The following is a 17,874-nucleotide window of genomic DNA, read 5'->3' on the forward strand; positions in this document are numbered from 1 at the left end:
ACAAAGCAGGTGGATGAAAACAAATGAGCCTAACTCCCATTTGGGTATTGTGGTTTTTGAAACACCAATATGGGAAATAGGATTATGGTGGCAGCAAGGAAGCAACCTTTGCTGTGTGTTGATGGCTTATAGAGATTAGGATGCAAAATGAAGTCATCTTTCAGAACCTGGCATACCGGATTGCTTTGTGGTCTATGGAAATAGATGTTAAAGTACACTCTGACAAATTGTCCCACTTATGAGTTAAAGTGGAATGTCTGCTGTTTACTTCAGGCAGCAGAGGGAAGTCCCTGATTTTGTTTTCTGCAACGTCCACCCAGCTCTCCAGCCTCTTATTGCTGGCTGACAAGTGATTCCTCCTTGACCCAGTTTCTGCAATCTCAGGTACACATCATTAAGTCATTGGGGGGGGGGTCCCCTCCACTTTTCTATATTCTATGGTAAAGCTGTTTTCATAGCTAGGACAGAATTTTCAGAGGATGTGGGACATTGTACTCATTTTCAGTCCTCAATCCACCCATTTTTATTTTGTAAAGAAGTTACTTTTTTAGATATTGTCCCTCTGCCACAAAAGTTTTCTGCATTTTTGGGAGGCTGTTCCCCAAGTTCCCATGATTAAAGAAGGATTTGGCAGGAAATATGGTGGCAGGCCGTATTTCAGAAGGTGAGACTTACACAGAGGTGTCCGGACAACTTGTTGCAAACCCTCTATAGCTCACCAAGCTGGCCACCCAAACAGGTTTGGAGGATAGCTTGGCCTTAGAAAGGAAACATTTAATTTAACAATGAATTCCACCCTTGTTAATCTGAGGCTCTAAAAGAGCATAACAATATGAACACCCTTGTTTACAAGCCTGAGTTTCTGTGGTTGTTCATAAACTGCAAAATTATCTTGAAGGAAAGCCTTGACTCAGACGACACAGTTCCATATAAAAATCTTTGTGGCACCAAGGATAGAATATGTTGTTTCTTCTTTTGACTTAGCAAGTCACTTATTTGGCACCAGTGATTTCTCAAAGCCAGGGAAGATTGAAATATAGTTTCTTCGCCATTTTGAAGTGTATTGTTTTTAACCGGAGGCCGACACAGCAATTATTTCTGCTTATCAAGGGCTCTGCAAAACACACAATAAATTTTGGGAGCCCATTGAGACTTCCCAAATTCAAGTTTGCTTTAGGTATTATTCAATGACAGATGGTGACACTGGAACATCCTGATAATATTTCTAGTCTTATTGATAAACTTTTTAATTCTTTTGAATATCCTCAGATGATTTGCTTGAAGAGGAACCTTGAAAGTGAAACTGATTTCACTTTGGTCAAATAGAATTCACTGTGTGTACCAATAGGAAAACAGGTAAGCATCCTCTCTGAGAGTTATTGATAGGGGCCTCGCGAGTGTTATTTGTCTTGTGACAAACAAGTTGCAGATATTTAACTGCACATACGTATCCTTAAAAATAATGAGCTCTCCAGTGCATTCCTATCCATGTTTATTAAAATGCAACTCCCAAAGTGTTGGGTGAGATTTACTCAAATGTAAGTGTGCACAGGATTGCACCTTTAAGCTATCTGCAACTAATGTGGTCCATTTATTTAAATGGGACTCATTCTCAATATATTTGTTATGTTTGTAATTAATATTGGCACAATTTTACCATTAAGAGTCGAACCAAATGGATTAAAAAGAGCAAAAGATTTATTTCATTAGGAAATCTCTATTTCTCTAGAAGGTTCTTGAGTTCTTTTTTTTTTAAGTACTCCAAGATGTTCATTCTTTAGATAAGACTTTTCAGCTTCCAGTGTAGAGGGTTTTACAATAGGACAGCCTTATCTACATTTTAACAAACAAGGTCTGGAACACTGACTAATGACAACACGCAAATGCAAATATCAGCTGTATTTGGTTTTGTAACTGTCCTTGTCTTTGAGCTCCATACAAATAAATTAAACATGTTATCCTCTTTTTATTGCGGAAAAAGAGGATCCTAATCTCCATGGACCATTAGCCCTGCTGGCCATACCACAGCTACAGAATGCTGCCTGGTTTTTTTGTTTTTTGTTTTAAAGGTAAAGGACCCCTGGATGGGGCCACCGTTTGTCCACAGACAGCTTTCTGCGTCATGTGGCCAGCATGACTAAACCGCTTCTGGCGCAAGAGAACACTGTGATGGAAACTAGAGCATGTGGAAACGCCGTTTACCTTCCTGCCACAGTGGTACCTATTTAACTACTTGCACTGGCATGCTTTCGAACTGCTAGCTTGGCAGGAGCTGGGATAGAGCAATAGGAGCTCACTCCGTTGCGGAGATTTGAACTGCCAACCTTCCGATCGGCAGTCCATAGGCTCTGTGGTTTAGACCACAGCGCCACCCGCGTCCCTTAGCATATTACATATTTAGGTATAAATGTCCTTTATGACATACTTTGGGTACACTTAAATGTTCACAAAAGCATGCCAGGAATATGGGAGCAGGAACTGCTACAGGAGAGGACTGGCAGGTGGGATTGTTTTAATTTTTAACTCCTCCTGTGCTCACAGAATTCCCTCTACAAATCCCACAACTTGTTAACCAGTTCTGCTTGGCTTATATTTGTTTGTTTGTTTCTGAGCCCCTCTAGAGGAAAACCAACACATTAACAAGTGGGGGATGTGTGCAGGGGAGAACTGGCAGCTTAAGTTAAAGGTAAAGGGACCCCTGACCATTAGGTCCAGTCACGGACGACTCTGGGGTTGCGGCGCTCATCTCGCTTTATTGGCCGAGGGAGCTGACGTACAGCTTCCGGGTCATGTGGCCAGCATGACTAAGCCACTTCTGGCAAACCAGAGCAGCGCACAGAAACGCCGTTTACCTTCCCACCAGAGCGGTACCTATTTATCTACTTGCACTTTGACGTGCTTTCAAACTGGTAGGTTGGCAGGAGCAGGGACTGAGCAATGGGAGCTCACCCCGTCGCGGGGATTTGAACTGCCGACCTTCTGATCGGCAAGCCCTAGACTCTGTGGTTTAGACTACAGCGCCACCCGCGTCCCATTAGAAAATGGTTAGGACACATCGCCTTGATGTGCAAATGCTCTGCCTGCTTTCCACTGCATTAATGTTTTCTGCAGAAACAGGGGATTGGGAATGCTTGTTCTTCCTTGTGTCATAAGGTCCTGTCCTTAAAACACCATGTTGACTAAATGCAGCAACAATGAATTTGAAAATATATCTGTGCCTCAAAGCTGAAACTGTCTGCCTGTTGGAAAGAGCCATCAAGGGCAAAGCTGAGATTTTCCTATTTGTGGATTTGAAATCAAGGCTGGATCAAGACCTTTTGCTGCCTGAGGTGAAAGACAAGATAGCAGCCCTTTTCCAGTGTATGTGCTCTTTGGACTCTCACATCAACATTGGGACAGCATCCTCCATTGTCCGAGAATAGAGTGGGTTGGTTTGGGGGCAGACGATTTTTGTAGCTGTATTTGTGATAGGAATTTTGAGGTCTTAGATATATTGTAATGTTCATAAGCGTACCAACCAAGCACGTACATAGATCAGCACAGGAAGACTGACCTTGGAACCATTTTGATGTTTTCTCTGCAAGGTCAAAGTGGGAAACCTCCCATTGTCTTTTCCTTCACAAGGGCACATTTAAGATATGAAGAGGGTGTGAGCCTGTGACCTGGCCCAGGAACTAAGTATTTATTATTACAAAAGACTGGCCAGGTTTCCCAGGCAATCCAATCAAGTAACCTGCCAGACAGGAGATAAACAAAAAACAACATTCAAATTTCTGTTTAGACCGCCTTTTCTGTGATGTAGGTATGATGTATCTGAGGGGTGGTCTCAGGTTACACCCCTTCTGTGATGTATATATGATGTTTCTAGGGGTGGTCTTGATCTACAGGGTGGCAATTTCAAAAGTCTTTATAAGGCCTTGCACGCCATTGTTCTGGGTCCCTCCTCTCTCCTGCGGGTGAGGGGAGCACCCTGTTGCAACAGATCAATAAAGATCAAGCTTACTAGCTGCTTTGCTTCTCAATATCTCTGGTTGGCCTCTGTTATTCTCTCCTACCAATAGGGAACCTATGTAAGGACTCTATATGGGCTCTTGGATACCCCATAAGGGAAACGGGCATTTTTTGTTTACAACATATTCTCTATTCTCTGACAGCGCACCGTCGGGCTGAGGTGGCCACTTCACTCTGCCTCATTTTGGTAGGAAGTTTCCCTTCTCTTCCTGTGTTCCTCACAACGTGAAAGGAGAACAAATATTAACTGGCGCTGTCACTTGGTTACCGAAACCTGAGTTGATTTTCCATCAGAGCAATCCTAAAGTTGTTTACTAGGGAGTAAGCCCTGCTGAGCTCAGTTGGACGGGCTTCTGAGTAAACATGCAGAAGAGTACACTGTTAATCGATTAGCTAATTAAATCTACATCAATCTGTGATGGAATAAAACCAGTAGAACAGAAGATATTATTTTTAAATGAGAAAAGAATGCTAAATTATTGGAATCAGCTGCCTGGCTGGGAGGAAGAGAAGCAGCAGCAGACAGCAGGGTGAACTGCTGTATTTGCCATCTCCACTCGCGACCCTCCAACTGTTCCTATTTTCCAGGTACAGTTGCGGATTGACAGAAGCCATCCCAGTTTCTGATTTGATCTTGTAATGTCCCGCTTTTCCTTAGGATGTCCCTATTTTCATTGGAGAAATGTTGGAGGGTATGGAGTTATGCAACCCCTGAGCCAAGGAGAGAAGTAACTACGCAACCTTTAGAAGGCAGCCCTGTATAGGGAGGTTTTTAAAATGTTTCATGTTTTATTGTGTTTTTAGATATGTTGGAAGCTGCCCAGAGTGGCTGGGACAACCCAGTCAGATGGGCGGGTTATAATTATTATTGCCATTTTTCTAGCAAAAGAAGTGCCAGAACTCATATGAACACCTCGCTCGTTCTTTTATAATGGCAATGGCACCCACTTGAGAGGTGCCAGAACTGAATTCTAGCAAGTTCTGGCTGAAAAAAAAGCAATGATGATGATTATAATACAGTGGTACCTCGGGTTACATACACTTCAGGTTACATACGCTTCAGGTTACAGACTCCGCTAACCCAGAAATAGTGCTTCAGGTTAAGAACTTTGCTTCAGGATGAGAAGACAAATCATGCTCCGGCGGCGTGGCAGCAGCGGGAGGCCCCATTAGCTAAAGTGGTGCTTCAGGTTAAGAACAGTTTCAGGTTAAGAACAGACCTCCGGAATGAATTAAGTACTTAACCAGAGGTACCACTGTATAGGATGTCCCTATTTTCCCCTGAGAAATGTTGGAGGATATGTACTTGCTGCAGCTTTTGCCAGCTTGGCTAGTCTCTTTTGCCCACCCTCCTTCCCGTCTCTCTACACACACCACAGGAACCAACGGCCCTGTAACGAACAGAAGGTCATGATGCAAGATTACTTATTGGAGGCCATCCACAGCTTCTTTTTGAACTGCAAGCAGCCCATGATAGCGAGTTTATTTGCCTTTGAGGCCAGAGGTGTCACCTTGTAACGAAGAACTGGTGCTAGTATTTACTTTCTCCCATCCTGATTCCTTTTCCTTTTGTGTCATATCTTTTAGATTGCAAGTCAACTTATTGCTCTTTGAAAGATGTCCTGGGAACCTTTTTCAGCTGAAGGGTGTGGTAAAAAAATGCTTTAAATAAATAAAGGAATAGTGCATGCACGTACACACACATGCAAACTGCAGAGAAGGCATGTCTTTTCAGCAAGGACAGTGCATGTCCACATTGGTGTTTTTTTAAAAATAAAAAATAATTGTTTAAAAAACAATTATTGTTAGCCAGGGATTCCTTTCCAAATGATGAAAAAGTTTTATTGGACTAGAAATCGCAAGTCCAATATTGACCTACTTCTGCAATGAAAATTGCCCATTTAAAGATTTGTTCAGAGCTTAGGCTGCATACAGATGTACCTTCAAATCATTTGTTCAGAGGTTAGATTGCATATTCCAACATACCTTTAAACAGAAGCCTTGCCTTGAAGTGAGATCCATTTAGGCCTCTTGCTCAAAGATATCTTGCTGTCCAAGGTGAAGGACAATGTGATTCCCCACCCAGGACATTAAAAAGGGGTAAAGGACCCCTGGACGGTTAAGTCCAGTCAAAGGCGACTATGGGGTTGTGGCGCTCATCTCATTTTCAGGCCGAGTGAGCTGGTGTTTGTCCACAGACAGCTTTCTGGATCAAGTGGCCAGCATGACTGAACTGCTTCTGATGCAACGGGACACCGTGACGAGTGCCAGAGCACACGGAAATGACGTTTACCTTCCCACCGCAGTGGTACCTATTTATCTACTAGCACTGGCATGTTTTCAAACTGCTAGGTTGGCATCTGTCTCGTGAGAAATCTCTATGTGGGACAAGAAGCTACAGTTAGAACTGGATATGGAACAAGTGATTGGTTCAAAATTGGGAAAGGAGTACGACAAGGCTGTATATTGTCCCCTTGCTTATTTAACTTATTTGCAGAATTCATCATGGGAAAGGCTGGGCTAAATGAATCCCAAGCCGGACTTAAGATTGCTGGAAGAAATATCAACAACCTCAGATATGCAGATGACACAAACGTGATGGCAGAAAGTGAGGAGGAATTAAAGAACCTTTTAATGAGGGTGAAAGAGGAGAGCGCAAAATATGGTCTGAAGCTCAACATCAAAAAAACTAAGATCATGGTCACTGGTCCCATCACCTCCTGGCAAATAGAAGGGGAAGAAATGAAGGTAGTGAGAGAATTTTCTTTCTTGGGCTCCATGATCACTGCAGCCACGAAATTAAAAGATGCCTGCTTCTTGGGAGAAAAGCAATGACAAACCTAGACAACATCTTAAAAAGCAGAGACATCACCTTGCCAACAAAGGTCCGTATAGTTAAAGCTATGGTTTTCCCAGTGGTGATGTATGGAAGTGAGAGCTGGACCATAAAGGTGGCAGATCACCAAAGAATTGATGCTTTTGAATTATGGTGCTGGAGGAGACTCTTGAGAGTACCCATGGACTGCAAGAAGATCAAACCTCTCCATTCTGAAGGAAATCAGCCCTGAGTGCTCACTGGAAGGACAGATCCTGAAGCTGAGGATCCAATACTTTGGCCACCTCATGAGAAGAGAAGACTCCCTGGAAAAGACCCTGATGTTGGGAAAGATGGAGGGCACAAGGAGAAGGGGACGACAGAGGACAAGATGGTTGGACAGTGTTCTCGAAGCTACCAGCATGAGTTTGACCAAACTGTGGGAGGCAGTGGAAGACAGGAGTGCCTGGCATGCTCTGGTCCATGGGGTCACAAAGAGTCGGAAACGACTAAACGACTAAACAACAACAGGTTGGCAGGAGCTGGGACAGAGCAATGGGAGCTCACTCTGTTACGGGGATTTGAACTGCCGACTGAATCCCACTTCAAACACTGGGATTGATACAACCGCCAATCCTTTCAGTCTGCAGTAAGACCCACTGCATTCAATGGAACTTACTAAGTGTCCACAGGATTGCACCCCTAGGCTGCACTATATCCTTACTTGGAGTGTTACAGAACTGAATGCAGTATACTTCTAAGTAGACAGATGTATAAGAACACACTGCTAGATGCAGTTACTCACTGTATACATGCATCCCCTACTTTAAATAGTTTAGAGCTGAGTTCTCGACCTGATGATACCTAGCTCAAATGTAGTTCTGGCAGTATCCCCAGCATCTTAGACGAAGAAATATATTTTGGTGTGGTGGTGATTAAAATGTTACAATATAGTAGATTAAAATGCATCCTTTTTGGCTCAGCTCCTGCCCACCAAATGCTCCGTGTGTGCATAGAACAATATGTGCAATTCTGCTACAGAAAATAGCCACAATGTTTTTCCAATATGATTCCATTTTAAAACTCTCTTACTCACTTTCTGTCCCATTTAACAAAACTGAAGAGAAACTCCATGATAAATATATATATGGGAGAGATGGGTTATTGGTTTGTTTTGTCCGTATTTATGTTTTTATTATGCATTTTGTGCTTTTTTTATCTTGTAATTTTATGTTGTGAACTGCCCAGAGATCTATGGATGAAAGACGGTATACAAATTTAATAAATAATGATAATAAATATATTTAAACAAACCCTAAAGATTGGTCCTTTGGAAACACTGTGTACAACTGGTATTACAAATGTTTTTGGTTTGAGATTGAGATTTTTCACAATAATTGTAACAACACAATCCTTTCTGAGACACAATGTTCCTAAGGGAGTGGAGTCTTTCTCTACTATAAGACATTGTGATGGCCACTAACTGTTATTTAAACAATAAACAAGATTAAATTAATTCCTGGTCCACCTAAGGAAAGCTGGCTGAGATACCTCCATTGAACAGAGATACTGTAACTCCGAAGACCAGATCTTGGGAACAAAACCCAGAAGGAAGGGTTGGCTGCCTTCCGGCCCTCCTTATGACCTTCTAGATACATTTGGCTTGCCTGCTTTTGGTGCCAATACAAACGCTGGTCCCGATCCTGCGAAGGCGCGCTCTTTAACCCTCTTTGGCACTCCTGGAGCATTGTTTGGCCTACGCTCATCTCTGCAGCGCGCAAGGCAGCCTGCAAGCCGGAGGCTGATGCTGTGCCCGGGCTCCGGCGATAGGAGGAGCAGCAGCAGCAGCTAAATAAAGCCTCTCTTTCTCTTTACTTTTCCTCTTTAGGGGAAAGAGGAGGGAGGGGAGAGAAAGAGAGAGAAAAGATAAGCAACGAGCCTGTGCCAAAGAAGGCCACGTGCTTATGGAGCACTGGCAGAGCAGCAACCCAAATAACATTTAATTTTTTTTAATTTCAAAAGAGCAGGGCCTGCTTGTGTGCGTGTGTTGAACGGCCTCTCCTCTAGCCTGCTTTACGGTTCTTCCTCCGCCGCCAGCAGCAGCAGCAGCAAGCAAACTCATCCGCTCCCCTCCCCACCGCTCACCCGGGAGAAAGAAGAGGCGGAGGAAGGAGAAGAGGTGGTGGTGTAGGAGGACGACAGGCAGCCGGGCAGATCCTGTCTGATCTGTGCGCCGGTGATGGGTGGTGGTGGTTTGTTTTCCTTGCCGCCCTCCCCGCGGCTCCCATCCTCTTCCTGCAGCCGGCTCGCCTAAACCAAGGCGAGGCGCAAAAGCGAAGCGCAATTACGCGCGCCTGTTTGTTTTTTTGCCCTCCGGGTTCTTGATAATGGAAAAAGTGCCCAGAGAAATTTCTGGCGGCGATGGTGCTGGTGCCGGCGGCGGCGTCCCTCCTCTTTTTTTTTCCACCAGCAGCGGATCACCATTGTGTGGGAGGAGGGCAGCAGCGGCGGCGACAGGGATGGACTTGGTCTTTGGGATTTCTTGCTAAAGGGAGCAGCACAGACACCCGGCGCACCAGACCAGCAGGGAGGCGGACGCGAGAGGAGCTGCTGCGCTCACTTGCTGCCGTTGCCTCCGCCTGGGCGCACCATCGCCTTCTCTGCCGGCAAAGCCACAAGGCTCTTCCGTAAAGAAGCGCCTGGCTTCTCCCTTCCTGCCTTCGTCTTCACCGCCTTCCCACCTTGCAGCCTCCTCGCTGCGGCAGATGTGTTTGGGGTCACCGCGCAGCTGGGACTATGGTGAAATTTCCGGCGCTCACTAACTACTGGCCCCTCATCCGCTTCTTGGTCCCTTTGGGCATCACCAACATAGCCATCGACTTCGGGGAGCAGGTAAGAGGCCACCCGCGGCCAGATAGCCGCCCATTCTTTTTTTAGTTTATGGATTTATTTTTATTTTTACTTGCAACTCTTTCCTGCGTACTCCCAGGGAAAGGAAGCCGTCGCTGGGCGATGCAAATCGCCTGCAAGGTTGCTACGGTGCTTTTGCCCGGTCTATTTTTAGGCTCCCTAATGCTGAGTGATGACAAAACGCGCAGCGCACTCCTTTTCCTCGGGAGCCCAGAAGCTCTGGCTGAGAGCAACAAAGCGCTGGCTGGATGTTTGAATGTCTGAAGCCAGCCGGCTTTCCTTTTCCAGAACATGCAAGGAACAGAGACCAGGCGCGGGGCGGGGGGGGGGGGTGGATTGTAGGGATGGGCTGGAGGGGGTGTGCAATGCAAAAAAGCAACCAGAGGGAGGGGGGTGATATAACACTCTGAGGAAGGCACAGCCGACCTGCTTTGGGGGCTGATTCAGGCCACGATTGGAAATGCAAAACAGCCATTCATCTTCCTGCGTCTTTTTGCTGTTATCCAGTGTATGTGCTTTTCATTCTCCAGGCTCATAGGCATCAATGTTACTGGGGATGCTCCAGGCATCAGTGTTACTGGGGATGCAGCAAAGGCCTGAAAAGCTGCTCACAGAAGAATTATGTAATTTGGAATGCCACTAAGTACTGGCTACACGTACATACCTTTAATAGGACACCTCCGCTGAGTTTCTACAATCTGGGCGGATGTCAGGTCCATTGTTTATTAGTGCTAAATAATGCTCAGGCTGGAGGTGGTGATTATGGGTGTTGCACGCACGTTGTTTTGCAGAAACATTTAGAAATTCATTTGCTCACAGCTCAAGCTTGTGTATGTTTACTCGGAAGCAAGTCTCACAGTAATCCCAAATGAGCCTGCCCTTAATTGCTGATTTCCCCCTCCTCCTGGGGAGTTGTGGTTGTGGGTGAGGACTGAAGGCGCTAAACTTTTTTGCAGGCATCCATATTATTTTTCCCTACTCATGGTCTCCCCCCTCCCTTCACAGAAAAGCAGGTGATGCTCTAACCCCTTCAGCCACCAATGAGCCAGTGGTGGGAAGGTGTCAGCTCTGCTTGCTTGACTTAAGCTGCCCTTGGATGACTGAAGATGCTGTGTAATAATAGCATTAGGAGAGAGTGAGTGCAGTGGGGTGGGGGGTGGGGAGGAGAGCTGGAAAGGGATCATGCTGCCAAACGCTTCTGCTTAGAAGTGAGGCCTTGCTTGTTAGGACTTGTGCAAACGTTGTTTTCTACAGAGTAGACTTTGAAAGCCTATTGTTTTAATCCTATAGTATTAGCATTAGCCGGGCCTGTTATTCTTTAGTTGCAGGATAAGTTAGAGAAATGGTTTTCTGGTAGTTTTCTGCAGTAAACAACTGTGTGCATTTCAGCTTTATATGTCTGATTGCTTGGTTCCTGTGCTGAGTAGCAACATGAACACTCTCTTAGGTCAATGAAGTAATCACAGTGGGAGAGCTGGGAAGCCCCTGTAATTTTCAGGTGTTTGTACCCACCAGAGATGCTTCACATACTATAGTGGTTTTATAAAAGGTATACTACTATATATATATTTAATATACACCAAAAAATGTAAAGCATGAATGTGGTGAACAGGTGTTTAAAGAAATTCATATCCAGCATCTTCATTGGAGTGCCAGGACTGTGTCTGCCTTTTTGCCGCATGTATCCACTTTTGCAAACCCAGGTTTGTTGCTGTGCCATGTGTAAAACAGCCCTTATTCCTTTAAGTGCCAGAGTGCTAACTTTGAGCTCCTTGATATTTGCATTATTTGATACTGCTGTGTTGATGAGCAGCAGAGTGTTTTTCCTTTTTTGTTACTGCTCAGTTGACCAGGGCAGCATCACTCATTAGGCAGTGTTAAGTACTCTTTGGACTGCACGAAACTCTGTGTAAGTGATTAGCAAATGCTAGAGAACAAAGGTTGATGCACCTCCTAGGTAGCTCATGTTTTCAACTGCTGGTTCATTCAAAAAAGTGAATGGAAAAAGAATCCCCCAGAATGCATGTGTGTTAAAGGTGTGACTTGTACTTTCCCATGCTTTCCTCCCTCTGAGCCACTGAGGAGGGGGGAGCCCTGTGTCACATACTTAAGAGCACAATATTGTATTCCACATTAAGTCACCCAGTGGCAGTGGCATAGCGTGGGGGGTGCAGGGGGGCCGGCCGCACCGGGCGCAACATCTGGGGGTTAGGGTTAGGGGGCGCAAATCCACGGGTTAGGGGTGCAAATTACTTGCCTTGCCCCGGGTGCTGACAACCCACGCTACGCCACTGCCCAGTGGTGACTCCTTATCAGTTCATCCAGGCCAGCTGCTGCCCTTCTGAGTTCCTCATCTCACAGCAATCCTACATAGATATACTCAGAAGCAAGCTCTGTTGAATTCAATGGGGCTTACTCTCAGGAAAGGATTGTACTCAACAGTTCGCAGTATGAATGACAAACTGCTTCCCTTCCTTTTTAAGGATGTATTGAAAATGGAAAGCGTAGTTGCAAAATGGTAGTTATAGCGTGCTGATGTGTAACTAATTTGTGTTAACTGATCTTGAGTTTTCTTGGAGGAGGAAGAAGATGTATCTTTCACTACAGGGCACTCTTCATAGCATCATAGTGGGAGTTAATGGGGATTATGGGCTGGGATGGAAATAGCAATGTGATATGTATATGGTTTTTACATGTGGCTTCTTACACTTAAGACTTTCAGTCGGCTGTTATTATACAGAACACACACAAACCTATTTTTACTGTTTGTAGACTCAAATAATTCTTTATCTCATTCTCTCCCCCCCCCCCCGCCCCAACTGAACATAATAAAGATGCTTGAAAGGGAAGCAAGGCATGCAAAGTTAGAGAAGTACAGTACATTTTTCTCCTCTAAATCTATTAGGTAGATAATGGCCTCATATAACAATTCCACTTCAACCATAACATCTTACTGGGGTACCTGGGAGACTGTTACAGTGACCCAACAATCCAAGGTTTACTTTTAAGCTTGTTGCTCCCCAAAGTACCATTGACAGATCCAAGTGAGCAATTGGTTGAATTTTGTTATGTGAATCTCAAGAGAAGGGTGGGGTAGCATTTGGCTTCTGTGCCTACTCTGTTCTTAATCCCTTTCCCCATTCTGCTTGGCAAAAAGGTACTTTACAACAGCAACAGATGGGGATCCAGTAAAAGTATCAGTATATTCCAACTGGGTTTATTCTATAAGAACAACCAAAAAAATAAAATAAAAATCTCCCAATCAAGAGAGAAAATGTCAGTGGTTTTTTTTTTTAAAATTCATAACCTTTTAGTGCCTTCTGGTTTCTTGCAAATTTACTGAAGCAGAGCTAACTAGGAAGCCATAGCCAGCCCCATCTGCACTTCTGAAAGCGCTGCAAATGAATTAGGCATAATTGGCTCAAAGTGTGACCACCCCACACTCCTGAGTTATCAGTCGATTCTTGGCTTCTTACAAGAATCGCTTTTCAGAGCAAGGTCCACCTAATTCAGTTTTATGTTGCCAGTAGTGGCAGCCAGATACTTGTAAATGCTAAGTACTGGGTCATTGCTCTTTGTCCTCAGTATCTAGAACAGTCATACCTCTGGTTGCGAACGTGATCCAGAGGTCTGTTCTTAACCTGAAGCTGTTCTCAACCTGAGACCCCACTTTAGCTAATGGGGCCTCCTGCTGCTGCTGTGCCGTGGCAGCGTGATTTCTGTTTTCATCCTGAAGCAAAGTTCTTAACCCGAGGTACTATTTCTGGCTTAGCGGAGTCTGTAACCTGAAGCTTCTGTAACCTGAAGCGTCTGTAACCCAAGGTACCACTGTATTTAGAGGTATACTGCCTCTATTCTGTGTAGCTATGGGGGCGGCGGGGGGGGGGGCTGATAGCCCTTTGTTTAAAGCCACCTAAACTGGCAGCAATCGCCAATAAATTTCATAGTTATGTGTTGAACTACAGTTCTTTTTGGCTACAGCATATAAAAAAACAAGTGTTAGAAACTCAGCTATCTATTATAACCCCCAAATGGCACCTTAAACCTAGTTTACGGTTGCCACAATGGAATGTCTAGGTGCTGTTTTGTTTTTAAAATTGAGTTTATGATTATTATTATTAATTTATTTACTGTCATTCGTATCATTTCTACACCGTTTTATATTTTAAAGAACAAATTTCAAAACGGTTTACAACCCATTTAAACCATCAAATAAAGCAATCCGGAATAAAACAAATTCAAGCTTCAAGGAGAATATTTCAGACCCTCCTTCTCTTAAGTAACATCTTGCTTTCCCCAGTTGCAAACCTGGCATCCATAGATCTCCAAGTAGTCGCAGTTGACCCACACCAGTCACAAAATGCACCCGGCGCCTGGCTAATTTCTAATACTCTCAAACACCTACCTGGGACCGCAAGTGCTGCAGGCTTATTGGAGGTGGTTATAACAATTGGGGCAGTAGTTTTGATGTGTTGAGAGTAGCATAGTATGTGCAAGTGCAACCAAATAATGTTTGTGCTATACTTTCTCAAATACCGACACATGTAAGGACAGTGTTGGCAGCCAGTGCCTCTACCTGTTATTGGTAGTATTCTTACTAATGTTACCTTAGGCAGAATTACTCTGTATTAGGAATTCCTTCGGTAGAATCTAAGTCTACTACACCATTGTACTGTGACTCATTTAACAGAGTAAAATAAACAAGGCCATTGTGTGATAGCTAGCCAGCTATATGAGTTAGCTACTTTTTATAGAATCATAGAATTGTATAGTTATTATTATTGCAAATGAATTAGGCATAACTGGCTCAGAGTGTGACCACCTCACACTCCTGGGTTATCAGTCACTTCTTACAAGAATCGCTTTGCAGAGCAAGGTCCACCTAATTCAGTTTTATGTTGCCAGTGGTGGCAGCCAGAAACTTGTAAGTGCTTGAATTTACATCTACTACACCATTGTACTGTGCCTTATTTAACAGAGTAAAATAAACAAGGCCATTGTATGATAGCTAGCCTGCTATATGAGCTAGCTGCTTTTCATTGAATCATAGAATTGTAGAGTTATTATTATTATTATTATTATTATTATTATTATTATTATTATTTACTGAATGTATATACCATCCTATACCCGGGGGTCTCTGTTGGAAGGGACCTTGAGAATCCTTTAGTCCAAACTTGTACAATGCAGGAATATGTAGCTTCCCCATACAGGGATCAAACTTGCAACCTTGGCATTATCTGCGCCACGCTCTACCCAACTGAGCTATCTTGTGTGCCCTTGTGGGGAATGTGCTTCTGAATAATCCCTGAAATAAAAACAAACTTGCGTATTCCCACCCACCCCAGATTCTCAAGGCCTATTTTTCTCATCTGGGTGTCCGATATTGTAAATGTCCATTGTCACATAGCATTTCACTACCTACCGTTACAGAAAGCACATGCACACACATATTTTTTTTTACTGTCATGGGCCAGGAACAACAACAAGAAGAAGCCTAGTGATACTGAGTTATGAATATGGTTGCATGTTTAGAAATCTGAGATCTGGTTATTCAGTTGACTCTAGAGTTTTAGCACTGATCCGTCCTGAATAAAGAGGACCAGCTTTTGGCTTGAGGGGCACCTGTCCAGTCTACAGGGGCGTCCCAGGCAGCCATAATGGGTGGTGGCTCTATGTTGGGCCTTTCACAGCATTTTAGGGAAGCTAAATAGGAGGCCCACAGGTGCCCCATTTGAGAGTCCCCGGACACGTATCGGCAGCAGTAAGGCCCCATCAGAATTATGAGGCCTAAGCAGCTGCCCCAAAATGGCAGGTATTGCTATAGACCAGGCATGTCCAAAGTCCATTTTGGGGGCCTAATCCGGCCTGCTGGTCCATTTAATCCGGCCCCTGTGGCAGTTTATTTTATTTCCGGGGGGGGGGGGGAAACCTCAACAACTTCAATCCTAAAAGAAACTCAATAACTCCAACCCTAAAAGAAGCTCAACAACATCAATCCTAAAAAAAGCGCAACAACCCTGGGGTGAAATCATTGAAAAAAGCTCAACAACAACTTCAATCCTAAAAAAGGTCAATAACTTTGGTTGGCCCCACAGCCCTTCACTTCATCAAATGTGGCCCTTTTTGAAAAAAGTTTGGACACCACTGTAAGACGGTATAAATAAATGACACATTTGAGGAGGGATAGGGGGGAGGGGGGAGGAATGTTCGGCAATAATAAGAGTATTCAAAATGGCAAAAGGCCCAAGGAAGAAGCCTCAAAATAATCCTCTGTTATTAGTTTTGGACATGACAGTGTGTGAATCACAGAATCATAGAACTGTAGCGTTAAAAGGGACCACGGGGTTCGTCTGTAATAATAATAATTTGATAATAATTTATTATTTATACCCCGCCCATCTGGCTGGGCCCAGCCACTCTAGGCGGTTCCCAACAGAATATTAAAAACACGATATAAAACATTAAATGCAGGCATCTTTTGACCAATGTGGGGCTCAGACCCATGACTCCCCAAAGTCTCATGCTATACTATGTCAGATAATTTTTTTTTAAAAAAAAGCATATATAGGCATACATTTTGGTATGCCTACTTTAAAACAATGGCTGATAACTTTTCAACTTCAACCGATTAAGGGCAGAGACTTGAGAATGGTTACTTTGGAAGCAAGGCCTGTTAACATTATTTGAGGCTTGCTTCTAAATAAATGTGGTTAGAATCGGGCTACAAAAGTTTCTTACCTTAGCATGTAACTCAATTCAGCTTTTATCATTTTGGATGCTGAAGGATTATCTGTTAACTTGAAAACGTCTGTATCCTTTCCCCTGCCAGATGTTGATTTAACAAAGAGAGCATTTTAACTGTACAGAAAGCACACTTGGGGTTGTGTGGGAGAGTGTGTCACAATTTTCTATTGTGATGACATCAGCATATTGTGATGACATGGGTATATTGCAATGATGTAACAATCAACACCCCAGAAGAAAAAGCTGAAGCCTACAAACCTTTCAGTGTAAAAGGAAACATGGAAATAATTTCAAATAACTGTAAAATGGCCTTCTTCCACTTGCGTTGTGCTAGTTTGGAATAATTCTCAAGAAGGTGCCCTGGAATGAATCCAGCAGTAGCTGAAATATTAGTATTTGGCTCAACTGAACGCCGAGAAATGTGAGCTTTTCGGAGAAATCTTGCTGGCTTAGCTGCAGTGGAAGACAGCTGAATGTTTCGTTAGGTCAGATTGCTTCATTTTCCAGTTTTTCTGAATAAGGAGAGTGGAGAATGTGACAGAATGAGCGGATATTTTGAAAGGGACTTGAGAGATGGAGCAGCCACCAAGAAAATCCAACTGACTAGCTGACAGGCCAAAGTAAGTGAAAATGTATCAAATGATTGCATCTGGCCTGTTTATTGCTTATGATTCTACACAGGGTCGGTCACTTTCAGATTTACTCCAAACAGCCATTGGTAAAATGGCCACTTGTTTGGTTTTTAAATGGCTGTTGGGTTTAGTGACTATCTGACTTTTAGAAGACATCTGAAGGCAGCGCTGTATAGGAAAGTTTTTAATGTTTGATGTTTTGTTGTATTTTTAATATTTTGTTGGAAGCTGCCCAGAGTGGCTGGGGAAACCCAGTCAGATGGGCGGGGTACAAATAATAAATTATTATTATTATAGTGAGGTATTCTCTGGCTGATTGAGGTTTCCTTCTGGCTTCCCGAAGGCACTACAGTGGTACCCCGAAAGACGAACGCCTCGCGAGACGAAAAACTCGCAAAACGAAAGGTTTTTTCGTTTTCGAGTTGCCTCGCAAGACGAATTTCCCTATGGGCTTGCTTCGCAAAACAAAGCTTGCCCCGGGGACAGCGGGTCTTCTCTTTTGAAGCAAGGGGCGGCGGGGAGAAGCGATCTTCTCCCCGCAGCCCCAGGTCCGGGGACAGCGGGAAGCGCTTCCCGCTGCCCCTGGACCTCTTTTGAAGCAAGGGGCTGCGGGGAGATCGCTTCTCCCCACCGCCCCTTGCTTCAAAAGAGGTCCGGGGACAGCGGGAAGCGCTTCCCGCTGCCCCCAGACCTCTTTTGAAGCAAGGGGCTGCGGGGAGATCGCTTCTCCCGGTGCTCCAAAGCGGGGCGGGGGGGTGG

The 17,874-nt window shown here is 44.2% G+C and overlaps 1 protein-coding gene and 1 long non-coding RNA gene across 2 annotated transcripts in view; one reads left to right on the forward strand and one right to left on the reverse strand.

Moving 5' to 3' along the window:
• Nucleotides 1-740: 740 nt before the first annotated feature.
• Nucleotides 741-16,693, reverse strand: LOC308593977. The gene is made up of 2 exons (XR_014011177.1): nucleotides 16,478-16,693; nucleotides 741-1,114 (listed from the first exon to the last, which is right to left on the reverse strand). It is a non-coding gene; the product is annotated as an uncharacterized lncRNA (long non-coding RNA).
• ANKH (ANKH inorganic pyrophosphate transport regulator) overlaps nucleotides 8,727-17,874 on the forward strand; it is a 141,386-nt gene continuing 132,238 nt past the window's right edge. Inside the window, exon 1 of the mRNA XM_081206466.1 lies at nucleotides 8,727-9,718. Within this exon, the coding sequence (XP_081062592.1) occupies nucleotides 9,623-9,718 (96 nt within the window). The 5' untranslated portion in view covers nucleotides 8,727-9,622. The remainder of the gene's footprint in view (nucleotides 9,719-17,874) is intronic.

Source organism: Podarcis bocagei, assembly GCF_964188305.1.
Source record: "Podarcis bocagei genome assembly, chromosome: 8".
Taxonomy (NCBI): domain Eukaryota; kingdom Metazoa; phylum Chordata; class Lepidosauria; order Squamata; family Lacertidae; genus Podarcis; species Podarcis bocagei.